Here is a 13,489-nt window from a genome sequence, read left to right as displayed (position 1 = left end):
TATTCCTGACACTGAATGTATTGAAGCAGCATGTCTGAGGCAGGTATCTAAGGCAACTCCATCACCTTGAATCTACTCTATTTGTCCAAAATATCAGGCCTAGAAATTTTATTGCGCAGCACAATGTGTGTTGCATGATTCAATTTCAATTGAAGATGATCATAAAGTCTCGGCAATTTAATTGCAAGTTGCATGAAGCTTCACTAAAGCAGGCTGCAAGTATAGTGAGGACCTGCTTCTGCGTGAGTCATCCATGGCCATGCATACACGGACCAAAATTGACATATGTGGAAGTGGTGTCAAGCATTGTTGCACACTGATGGATGCCACTGTGCTCATGAGCACTCTATATATTTGGATGCAAAAATTGTGGGCTTCATGCAACTTGCAATAAGTTGCTGATACTTTATGATCATTTCAGTTGAAATGAAATCATGCAACACACATTGCGTTGCATGATAAAATTTCTAGTCCTGACATTTTGTATAACAAGAGAAGTGTGTGAAATTCCAAGGCCTTGTCATTCTGGAACAGCACACATGGGCAACAAGAATCTGCAGCAAATCACAATGTTCAACTTTCATTAATTTTTATATCGGCTGCAGTCAGAATTGCAATATCAGGAATTTAAAATAAATCTTTAGTGTGAATTACGGACAATCTGTTTATTATATGGGGAACGACATATACTTTTATTAAAATGTCTATGTGGATTTATCATGTGGTTTATTAAAAGTGCTATAAAACATTCACGTCACGGAAACAGTCATTTTGGTCTGAAGGGTCATACCTGCCCTCCACGTGAAACTCCTCCCACACTACTTCATCGAACCTCTCCAACATAACCAGTTCCTCTTTCTCCCTCGTATACTCACCTAGTTTGAAACGTCAATATTTTTCTCCTAAAATTCCCTCTGCAATTCTGAGCTCCACATTCCAACCAACCTCTAGCTAAGTATGTTTCACCTGAATTTCATGTTGGATTTATTTGTGATTATCTAACATTTAAGGACTCCAGTTCTGGTCTCATCCGCAACTGAAAACAACTTCCCTGTGTCTGCACCTACAAACCTTTCTTCATCATAAACACCTCCTTCAGGTGTTTAATCTCCTCTTTTCTCAACAAAAACACTTCAATCTTTCCTGAAAGGTACAAGTTCTCAGCTCTGATCTTATTCCACCTATTTTTATTTGCACCTTCTCCAGTGCTGCTATATCCATATTTTTATATAATATCTAGACCACAATGGTTTACAGTGTTCCATGTGGTCCAACCAAGGTCCTACACAGAGTTACTACAGCTTCTCTACTTTTTAATTCTATCCAACCAGAAATTAATCTTGATGCTTTGTTTGTTATTTTTTGGCTTTATTGACTTGTGCTCCTACTTTCAGTGAACAGTTAATCTGTACCCTGACATTTCTCTATCTATGCTTTGGTTCCTGGGTGTCCTTGTATACAAATCACTGAAAGTCAAAAGGTAGGTACAGCATCGGTACTTCATTGCAAGAGGACTTGAAGAAACAATTAGAGACATTTTGCTCTAATTATATAGAACTCCGGTAAGATATAACATGGAATATTGTGTACAGATCTGGTCTCCCAAAAAAGGAAGGGAGGGAGCACAGCAATGGTTTGCTAGATTGATTACTGGGGTTTGTTTTATGATGGCAGATTAAGCAGACAGGGGCTATACTTTCTAGAGTTTAGTAGAATGGGAGGTAATCTGATTGAAATGTACTAACTTCATATGAGGCTTGGAAAGATTGATGGAGAGTTTTTGTTTCCCCCACATGAAACCAGGGCTCAAAGTCTCAAAATAAGGGGTTGGCCATTCAGGAAAGAGATGAGAAGAAATTTCTTCACCCACAGGGCCGTGAATCTTTGGACTTCTCTACTCAAGAGGACTCTGGGGTCTCAGTCACTGATTATTCCAAGTTGAGGATCCACAGGTTTTTGGATATTAAGTGAATCAAGAGATATGGGGTTGGTGCAGGAAAGTGGTCCTGAGGTAAAAGGTCAGCCGTGATCTGATTGAATGGTGGAGCAGGCACAGAGGGCTGAATGGCCTCTTCCTACTCCTATTTCTTATTTTCTTATGTACTTATGTTGCCAACAACAGCCCATTCAGCTGTGATGACATGAATCCATTCAGGCTGAACACGGACCATTATCTGTCCCACCATCACCCTCGGTAATGTGCAGAGTACTGTCACTTGGGCAGCAGAAGAACTGGAAGCACGAGTGGAACCGCTAATGTGTGGCTTTGGCACCAAGCCCGACCTTCCAGGAAGGAGGCTAGACTTTTGTTCTCTCTACTGATTAGATGGATTTGTAAAATTCATGGCATGACTCAAAGGAAAATCTACAAAGCCCTTATCATTTGGCTTGGTGTTCCTTCCTGGGCCAACAGCAACTGGCCACTTGCCCCAGATCCTGTATGTGGGCCTTGTTTTGCATATGGCCCATGAACTGGAAAGAGGATTAGGATAAGATATCTTTATTCATCACACATACATCGAAACACATAGTGAAATCCATCTTTTGTGTAGAGTGTTCTGGGGGGCAGCCCGCAAGTGTCGCCACCCTTCCAGAGCCAACATAGCATGGTCACAACTTCCTAACCTGTACGTCTTTGGACTGTGGGAGGAAACCAGAGCACCTGGAGGAAACCCACGCAGACACACGGGGAGAACATACAAACTCCTTACAGGCAGCAGCGGGAATTGAATCAGGGTCGCTGGGTAGTTAATTACACATGAGGTGCCACGACATAACTGCAGAACTGCCTACAAACAGAACTTCCTGAGAGACCCAAATGCCACGGGGTTCACAGCTGTGCAGCATTGGTGGTGGTCCCATTTCAAGCCTCTCTACCTGTTTGAGGAGGATTACAGCGTTAAACAGAGGGAAACCTGGCTTGATGATTCAGCAAACCACATCACAGTCTGCTCATTTCCCATTAGTTGCTGGTGGGGAAAACAAAATCTGGAATAGTCAGACAGTTAAATCTAATCAGCTTCAACAAAATGAGAAACAGGCAGTGTTATTAACTTCTCGGAGAAAATTAATAAAACTGTTGCATTGTATTTAACTTTCTGTGAGGAGACACTTGGTGATAAGAGCGTGTGACTGACTGGATTAGAAATGACTGCCAAAGTTAAGAGGAGCTGAATCAATGCATTGTGGCCCCTGGCAGTCTGCAGGGGTCTGAGGGAACTTCTGCTGATATGGTTGAAGCTTCTTGTTAGAAGCATACTGGAGATTTGTAATGTTCCAATAATCCAATCATTTCGATTAAAGGGGAGTTCAAGAGCCCGAACGTGCTCTATCTCACACAGCAGTGCTTACTCCTCCAGCATCAGGTCCCAGTACTAATTTATTCTTATCATTTCAACCAAATATTAAAAAGCAAACCTCAGAATGAATGTTCCCTCTGAATGATAGGACTGGAGGAATTTTTACTTTCTGAGTCAGCTGAAGCTTGCAGAATTTGCACGGATATGCAGAATTGACATAAAGGTGAAAAACTGAGGTTGGGATGTTCCCATTGCCTCTTGCCCTTTTCCAGCACATCGTCTCTGTACCCCAAATCTTGCCTGCCCTCCTTATCTAATGACAATCTAATGTCCAGGCTGCTTTTTAAATACACTGTTTAAATTAGCGGTCTCTGCTCCTCACTAATGTTTAATAGGTATGCTATTATTTTATGGACTTCAATCAGGCCGTCTGTTATCTCTGCTGCTCTAATGTACATGGAGAGTGGTTCTTATCTGATAGGTGATAAAGTATGCTGATCTCATCAGGCTAACGGCAGGAGCACTATATTTGACCAGGCAGGAGTGTTATTCAGGCAGAATTCTTACTCTGCATCATTATGCTTCTACCCACATAGATGTTGGCTACTCCTCCGGAATCAGGCTTGCGTTTGGCAACAACAAACGTTTGCGTTTGAACAGGGCAGCACAGTGGTGCTGCAGGTGGTGCAGACAGCTCCAGATTTGATTCTGACCTCTGGTGCTGTCTGTGTGGTGTCTGCACGCTCTCCCTGTGACCGTGTGGGTTTCCCCCAGGTGCTCTGGTTTCCTCCCATATCCTAATGACATGCTGGTCGGTAGGTTAAGTGCCGACTCCAAATTACCCCTCGTGTTGTTGGCTGGGAGAGTCAGGGGGTTGCATGAGAGACAATAGGTTACAGGAAATTGCTCTGAAAGTCAGCATAGATTTGATGGACCAAATGGCCTCCTTCTATGTCATAGGACAAAATGATATATTATGAGGAATATGAATAGCCTACCACTCAAACCCTGATTTTTAACCCAGTCCATCCTGCATGAAGAGGGAGGGGTAGAAGAAGCAGTGGGACTTCAGAGTTTCTGCTGAACTCACAGCCAGAAAACAGAAACCTTCTAGATCCAAAACTGCAGCTCATACATAATTAGCACCACAGTGCGATTTTAACCAGAAAACTGGGATACCTGGACATCACTAAGGCTGGCAGCGTGATCTGGCAAAGGCAACAGGATAACCTGAAGAAGCTTGGGTCCGTGCTTTATTTTCACGTTCTATCTATCCTTTCTCCCTCTCACCACTGGCAGCTCCTGGAAAACCCCCAAGCTCACCTCTTCCAGCAGCCATTGTATGCGGCAGGCCCATTCCCTGAGCATCCCTGACACCACCTCCTCCTACCAGTATCCCATTCCCTGAAGGGTTCCACATTGTCCCACTGGCTTCAGGAGGGTGACCGTGCAGGGAAATTCAAATAAGCTATGGTTCTACATGTCCCAGGGCTCATGCTGGGATGTCCGCTGTGGGGTGGTGATGGGATGGGTGGGAAGAATCCTACACATCTATTTCAAGTTAAAATTGGAGCGCCATTGCTTTGACCCACTTTTGGTCACGTGTGAGATACTAGAAGGTTTCTGTGGAAATATTGAGTGACAGAGGGACACAGCACAGAAAGAGGCCATTTAGCCCACTAATCCCACACCACTCATCAAGTGCCCATTTACACTAATATTACACTCATCCCATTTTATTCTCCCCTCATTCCCACCAACTGCTCCCAAATTCTACCACTCACCTATACACTAGGGGCAGTTTACAGTGGTCAGTTAACTTATCAAGCTGCACATCTTTGGGATGCGAGAGGAAACTGGAGCACTCAGAGGAAACCCACAGGGTCACAGGAAGAGCGTGCAAACCCCACACAGACAGCAATGGAGGAAATGATCGAACCCAGATTGCTGGAATTGTGAGGCAGCAGCTCTGCTAGTTGTGCCGCTGTGCTGTCCACAGACTATGTTTTCAGGAGATACTTTTTATTCAGTTATCAGGATGTGGGCATCGGTGACAAGGACAGCATTTATTACCCATCACTAACTGCCCTTGAAAGGTTCATAAACAACTGCACATTCTGGTGAAGTTGAACTTCTATAGTTCTTATGGTGAAGGATGAACGACTGTAGTCCTTCTGGTGAAGGTTGAATAACTGTGGTCCTTCTGGTGAAGGTTGAATGACTGTAGTCCTTTGGTGAAGGATGAACGACTGTAGTCCTCCTGGTGAAGGATGAACTGAAGATACTCAGAGAGTGCTTTTGGGGAGAGTTTGGGGGTTTAGAACCAGTGATGATGAAGGACTGGTGACATTTTTACAAGACAGGATGACGTGTGACTTGGAGGGGAACCTTCAGGTGGTGGTGTTCCCCTGTGCCTTCTGCCTTGTCTGTCTTAGTGGTACAGGTTTCAGGTTTTGAAGGTGTTGTCAGTGAAGACCAGGTGAGTAACTGCAGTGAATTTTGTAGATAAGGAGCTTCAATGGGAAGTAAAGCAGCCCACAGTGTGAATAATAGTCATAGGAGTTCACAGCAGAGAAGGAGAGCATTCATTCTGTTGTGTCCCTGCAGGTTTACTGGCAGAAGGGTTATGTCAGTTTACTATCTCCTTTACCAATTCTGAGAAGATATTGGGGTAGAAAGTTATCATGTGTGGAAATGCAGTAAGAGCAGTAACACATTTACTGCTTGATTCACATCCCTGTCGATTGTTGCCATCAATGGAACTCAATACTGGGAAGAGTGCAAGAAAGGCAACCAATCAAGACCGCCTGATTACATTACACTCTGAACAAACTTTCAACAAAAGGTGGCAGCAAATTGATTACTGTCACTGATCAGAATTCAAGGAGGAATAAGAAATATTGACCCAATTTGAGGTGATGAAGAATCACAGCCTTTACAACGTCTCTATGCTCATAATCAAAGACAAGTCCATCTCCTCCTTCAGCAGCATCTGTCCAAAGCTGTTTCATTTCATTTTGGAAATCAAGTAACTATTGTCATGGGATGATACACAGTAAAGAAGTTGGTTACTTGGCTACGGTGTGATATCTAGAGTCAAAGTGCCTGCCTTTATTTTAGACTATCCTGGTTAATGAAGAATGGTTGTTGGACTTGGTGTGAGGTTGGATTTGTGTCGCAGTATCGGACTGCTGGAGAGTATGACAAAGCCGACAAGACCCCTGAGGTGGAAATTACAGACTGGTGATCTGATCCGCAGCAGCAGTGCAACCTGGTCACTCAGCCAAGTCCTGTTGGCATGACGATGCAAGGTGCCAATTGGCCATTGTGCTTGCCCATGGAACGGCAATTACTACAATTCAAAAAACACGTATATTGGCTGCAAAGTGCTCTGGGGATGCAAAAGGTACTGTGTAAATGGAAAGCCTTTGTTTCCTGGATTAGATCTAGGAGACCACACGTTGCCCCAGGAACATTTTATAACATAAAATTTATGGAATAGAGAAAGGGACGGAAGACTAAAGCTTAGAACTATTTAAGGCATTGTTTGGATTACTGCAGCATTTCTCTGGCTGAAAGAACGGGGCTGAACACCTTCATCGATATCAACGGTGGGTTGTGATCACTGTATGAATCAATCTATTGCATAACTCACCACTGGGCCTGTCGTACAGCTACAACAAGAAGTTAAACCAAAAACTCCTATCAGACAGTTGAGGTGCTAACAGTTGGCCCTATTAAGCTTCAATGGTGCCACAAGTTGCTAGATAAGCATATGGAGGAATTTAAAATAGAGGGATATGTGGGAGGAAGGGGTTAGATAGTTTTTGGGGCAAGTTTTAAAGGTCAGCACAACATTGTGGGCCGAAGGGCCTGTATTGTGCTGTACTTTCTATGATTCTATGAAGTTAACAAATTCTCCAGTAAAGTGTGAGACCTGAATTGTGGCTAATGTGCCATTAATTGCCAGGCACTGTACTACATGACAGAATCGGGACACGTTTCCCAGCCCAAATCTAATTCCAAATAGGCTGCATCTCATAGCACAAAAATGTCCACAACTTAGCACTAATTAACATTGAATTGACAGTCACTTTGGTGACGTACATGGGCAGGATGGGGTCAGTGCAGAGAAAAGTGCTGAGCATTGCCTTCCAGTTCTGCAGTGCTAATGTCCCAGATAATAATAACTGCACTTTCTGCTCCATCTCTGAAACTTGGTTCCATTGACTTCACTAGATCTGAACTTCAGAAGCAGAGCTACTGCAGTAAAGCACATTTGGCACTGCAGAAGGGGGACTAAATCAAGGCATTTTAACCTGTGATTTGTTTAACCCATGAATGCTTGATGTGTGAAGGTGCTGGGGGAGAAATGAATAGATGTCCTGACTGTGAGGAATGAAAATCTATTGAACATACAATAACAAGAACTTGTATTTATATAACACCTTCAGCACGGTGAAGGAGTGAAGGCATCATAGAGTCCTACAACACAGAAACAAGCCTGTTGGCTCCCCTGTCCATGCCAACCACTGTAAACGAATCCCATTTAACCACACTTTCTATAACTTGGTGACTCAAATGAAATCTGACATGAAGCCATGAAAGGAGAGATAAGGACTGAACATCAACAGCTTGGTTGATGAGGCAGGTTTAAAGAGGATCTTTCATGCTGAAAAAGCTGTAGGAATGGAGAGATTTTTTAGGGAGGGAATTCCAGAGCTTGGTGTCTAGACAACTGAAGACATGGTTACCAATGGAAGAGTGAATAAAATCAGAGCTCAGCAGAGGCCAGAACTGGAGGAGCGAAGAGATCCTGGTGGATTTTCAGGCTGAGGATGTGGTGCAGGTTACAGATGGTGGCAGCCTGATGGGACTTGACAGGAGGAGGAGAATTTTAAAAGCAGCGCTTTGCTGGACTGGGAGCGAGTAGTCAGGTGATGAGCAAATGAAACCTGGCATGAGTTAGGACACAGGCAGCAGGGTAATGGGATAATGGAGTAACTTAAGATTGTGAAGAGTGCAAGGTGGGAGAAGAGGGGAGTAGTAGACTCCAGGGGTAACAAAGCCATGATTGACATGAATTCCAGTACACAAAAGAAAAATAGTCCTGGTACTGGGTTCTTTCTTACTTATTGACTTGTTGGGATCTAGATGTTGCAAGGCCAGCATTCAGGAGGCTAAAGAAATTCGGTATGTCCCCTTTGACACTCACCACTTTTTATTGATGCACCACAGAAAGCATCCTATCCAGATGCATCACGGCTTGGTACGGCAACTGCTCTGCCCAGGACCGTAAGAAACTGCAGAGAGTTGTGAACACAGCCCAGTGCGTCACGGAAACCAGCCTCCCCTCCACGGACTCTGTCTTTATCTATCACTGTCTTGGTGAAGCAGCCAGCATAATCAAAGACCCCACCCACCAAGCTCATTCTGTCTTCTCTCCTCTTCCATCAAGCAGAAGATACAGGAGCCTGAGGGCACATACCACCAGGCTCAAGGATAGCTTCTATCCCACGGTGATTAGACTATTGAACGGTTCCCTTATACAATGAGATGGACTTGTTTGACCTTGCACCTTATTGTCTACCTGCAATGCACTTCCCTGTAGCTGTGACACTTTACTCTGTATTCTGTTATTGTTTTTACCCTGTACTACCTCAATGCACTGTGTAATGAATTGATCTGTACAAACGGTGTGCAAGTTTTTCACTGTTCCTCGGTACAAGTGACAATAATAAACCAATTCCAATACCAATTTATTGCTCATCCTAATTGTCCTTGAATAGGTGGTGGTGGTGAGCCATCTTCTTGAACTGCTGCAGTCCTTCTGGTGAAGATGCACCCACTGTGCTGCTGGGTAGGGAGTTCCAGGAGTTAGACCCAATGATCTATGTGGCATAGACCGGTGGCTTATTTCCATTTCAGGGTGGTGAGCAGCTTAATGGGGAAAGTGAAAGTGGTGGGATTCCACCTGTAACTGCTGCCCTTGTCCTTCCAATTTATGCTTTTGCGTCTTTATGCAAAACTCTAAGTGTTTTACTCTAATTTGTTTGTGGGATATGTGACACAGTGAAAAACTACAGTGTGTTCTTGTTTGCAGCAGTTCCTTTGCAACTGAGAATCTCATTGCTCCCTTTCAGAGGGCACCTGGAATTGGACACATGGTGTCGGCTTCAGTCACATGTTGCAGCTTCAGGTTGCTTTACCTGAAGCAATGAGTGAACCAGTTGCTTTATACGACAACCTGGTGGCTTTCGCGGATGTGAGAGTCTGTCCTACATCAAAGGTACGCACTCGAGAAAAGGAAAGGCAATTACTTCTGTGGGGTTTTTTTTAATCCGGAAAGTTGCAACTACCTGTCAACTTGTGACCTGCCTCCAACAACCAGTGCCCTCTGTTTTACCTCTGAGTTCACACCTGTTCAATGTTGTGGCCCCATGGGAATAAACTGCTCAAATACCTGAGCAACAGAATACTTGAACACACATTGCACGATGTAATGCATCCCAACTTAATAAACTATTGACTTCTAACTTATTTTGAGGAACATGTTTTCCAGCCTCCAGAACTCCCCCGGGATGTCTCAGAATTAAAGATTATTCTGATATCTGGAACAGTGGGTGGGAAAGGTCAAGGGGCATTCAAACAAAGTGTATTTTTCACCACTTCCTTTAAGAATTTTCCATCTTTTAGTTGCAAGAGTATTGGAGGTGGGAGGGGGGAAATACGTGACTGGATGTCATCCAAGTCTGCTTCCTTTCCAGCTGGTGTGGGGTATTCCCTCGTGGGAATGTTGTGTGGTCAGTGATGGGAGCAGGTCTTCTGATCAGAACTGGCAACTCTAGGAACATCTTGGGGGCAGGAACAGGTGGGAGCAATGGGGATGAGGGTGGGTTATGTGGATGGGAATAAGAGTGAAAGTTGTGGGAGCAAGCGGGTGGCTCCAGGGTGAAAGGGGCAGGGGACATGCATTTTGAGCTTGGATGGTTTGGGATTGAGCTCCCATTATGGGGGTGGAGGGCTGGGGAAAGCAAGTGGTGGATTATCGGGGTGGGGAGCTCCGGGCTAGGGGTAGTGGGTTATGGGGTGTGGTGTGGGGAGTAGGCATGTCAGATCATGGGGTAGGGGCTTGGAAGGTTGGGGATACAGTTGGAGCTTTATGGGGCAGGGGTTGGATCATGGGGGTCGGAAGGCTGGGAGAAGGGGTGGTGGGTTACTTGAGTGGGAAGATTTGGTGTGGCAGGTTGCGGATGGTAGTGGGAATCTGCTAGTAATATAATCATTTTCTAAAATGTTACATTGTGATCTTATAACAAGTGTTGGGGAAGTTTGCCCTCCCTATATGGCACCAAGCATTGGAATGCCACAAGTTAAATACAGGGTAAAGAACTGGAATTGGAATTGGTTTATTATTGTCACATGTACCAAGGTACAGTGAAAAACTTGTCTTGCATGCCGATCATACAAATCAATTCATTACACAGTGAATCGAGGTAGTACAATGGTACAAAATAGATTCCTCTATTTTGCTCAAGAATATTCTTCAGCCTCAGCCTCAACCTCATGAGACAGTCTCCTCCTGCAGAGGTGTGATTCTTTCCAAATCCCTCACTCACCCATCACTGGCTTCCCTGCCAACTTGTGCCATTTGAAAGACGGGTTGCCCAGGCACTAAGCAGAACACTCTGATTACTCCGGGCTGCAGTTAAACTCGCACTGCAGAACTGAAGGTACTTGTGTTAGCCTCTCCCTCATTTATCATATGGACTGTGTTGAGGCTCGTGAGGAAAACAGGCAGATGGTCAAATTTTGGGAAATGTGGTGATTTTTAACTTCTTTTGTAAGCTTGTAAATCTGAATTTGGATAGTGGGGTTAGAACTAATATGGCTACTGTATCTGTAAAAACATTTTCATACAATGAAACTTGAGAGAAAAGTATAAAAGTATCCAATTGATAAATAACTCATGGAAAACAATCATAACATACTTTACAAATGGCAGGTGTATTGGTGGTAGACAACTGAAAGAAATAATGAACAGATATTGAAATGTGAAGATTTCCAGCAATTTGTGGTCCAGTGCTTGTATTGTTATGGACTACTCCACCAGCTAGTTCTGCTGGACAGCATTCCAGACCCCACTGCCACAGTAAGGCTGAATAATTTCCGACTTATTCCTGCTGTTACCCCAATGGACTCTTTTAGCCACTCAACAGTACCCAGGCCTACCTGGCAGGATTGACGATTAAGTTCAGCTCTTCAAAGAGATGTCGCCTGATAATGTGCTTGTTGCTGGGAATTCCTAGTGCTGTTGCCATGGCTTCTGAGTTAAAGGTGGGTTCAAGGACGAGCACTGCACCATGGACACCGCTATTGAGAAGGTTGTCTGCATACTCCTGAGAAGGACAGAACAAGATCCAGGCTTTGTTGAAGTAGTCAAAATGGTCCCCAGTCACCAGCAAGAATAAAGTACGTTTAAAGGGAAAGGCAGTTGAGTTTAAAGGGACAACAAATGTGATATTGGTGCATCTTATTCAATGTACTCTGTACCCATACTGTCCAGTTCTTTATTTGGGAAGTCAACACATTCGAGAAGATTGGAGACACAAGAGACTGTTGATGCTGGAATCTGTCCTGAAGCAGGGTTTTGACCCAAAACATCGACAATTTCTTTCCCCCGACGGATGCTGTTCGACCTGCTGAGTTTCTCCAGCAGATTGTTTGTTGCTCTGCATTCGAGAAGATTACTTGTCAATTGCTCACATGACAAAAGGACTGTGGAGCTGCTCGGTGTCAGTCCTGCCAAGGAATGACCTACAACAGCATCACTGGGAATGACTGACACGAGAGCTGATCCTGAGCCAGGGGAAATTCACTGCCAGCTGAACGTAGTTGAGTTAACATCCAGTGGTAAGTACTTTTGGCATGAGCAGACCTCCCTCATCTCCATGCCACCTCATTATAAAGGAAAAACTGGGCAATTTTGACTTTGCACATTGGTTTAAGCTGTGTGGAAGAGAGCCAGCAGATAAGTCCCATTAATCGCAAGAGGTGAAGGCTGAAGATTGGCGTGTCAGCCCCACCACTATGGCCATCCCGACAAAACAAATTTCCATAAGAAGAGGGGAAGGGGGCATCAGTAAAACCTGCCTAACTCCAGCCTTACTTGCTCTGCTCAAGAGCAGCTTCAGCTGCGGGGCTGCCAGATGGAGGAAGATGGGGGTCTGGATTCTTTGCACGTGTTAGTTCACTGGCAGGTGTGAATTCACTGCAGCGACTGAGTTAATGGATTAGAAACACATCATCAGTGACAATGTTGATTACAAACCATTAACTACCCAATGGTGTAAATTCATATTGCAAGAACATCATAAATCAGCGCAGCAGCTGGAATGTTGTTGCTCTCCTTCAGTTTCTGATCCATAAATCTATCCGTTGGTAAATCCATTAAGAAGCAAAAATATCATCCTGCATGACACTGAACTGCCTGTTCCAGTTGGTCCTTAAAATTCCAGATAGTCTTCTCTTCCTCTCTCCTCCTGCTCTCTCCCTCACCTGGTTCTATCTGCCCTTCACCTCTCCCCTAATGGTTCCCATTATCAACTTCCCTTCTTATCAGATTCCAGCACTGGTAGCCTTTGTGTTCCTGCTGCTTGACCTGCTGAGTACCTCCGGCAGGTTGTTTGTTGGACAAATTAAGATGCCCAGTCATTGAAACTGAAGGGGAAGAAATCTGCCTTTAATTCTGAGGAAGGATTGTACCCAAGATCTGAAGAACAACTTGCAAGAATGTAGCACAGTTAGTGTAATAAAAGCTTCCAAGGCACTTCACAAGTGTGTAATGAAACAAAATCCAACTCTAAGCTACGTTTGGGAATGATAGGACTGGTGACCAAAAGTTTAGTAAAAGAGATAGTTTTAACAAGATGGGGAAGGTGGATGGGTTCAGAAAGGTGGTGGATCACATCGTGCATCATTCCATCACTTCTAAGTGGCTATTGCTGGCTGAGCATCCTTGGTTACATGTGCAGGAGAAAATATTAAATGCCATATTCCATCATGCCTAGGTGTACGTGAATACCTTGTATATTCCCCACCACTTCCAACACTTTGTGGCAGAGCACAGGGGAAGTAAGGACCGGCATAGGTTCTGCAGAATGTTTAGTCTGTTGTTGTTTGTGGGAACT

At 44.2% G+C, this 13,489-nt stretch overlaps 1 protein-coding gene across 8 annotated transcripts in view; it reads right to left on the bottom strand.

Annotated features, from left to right (window-relative positions):
- Positions 1-13,489, bottom strand: part of LOC127583294 (kazrin-like) — a 469,156-nt gene that overhangs the window by 16,903 nt on the left and 438,764 nt on the right. For all 8 annotated transcript variants that reach the window (XM_052039121.1, XM_052039120.1, XM_052039122.1 and 5 more), the window contains one exon: positions 11,532-11,698. In XM_052039121.1, coding sequence (XP_051895081.1) covers positions 11,532-11,698 — 167 coding nt within the window. The remainder of the gene's footprint in view (positions 1-11,531; positions 11,699-13,489) is intronic.

The sequence above is a fragment of the Pristis pectinata genome, chromosome 26, assembly GCF_009764475.1.
Source record: "Pristis pectinata isolate sPriPec2 chromosome 26, sPriPec2.1.pri, whole genome shotgun sequence".
Taxonomy (NCBI): domain Eukaryota; kingdom Metazoa; phylum Chordata; class Chondrichthyes; order Rhinopristiformes; family Pristidae; genus Pristis; species Pristis pectinata.
Note: the sequence above shows the minus strand (reverse complement) of the source record. Positions and strands in the feature narration are given on the sequence as shown.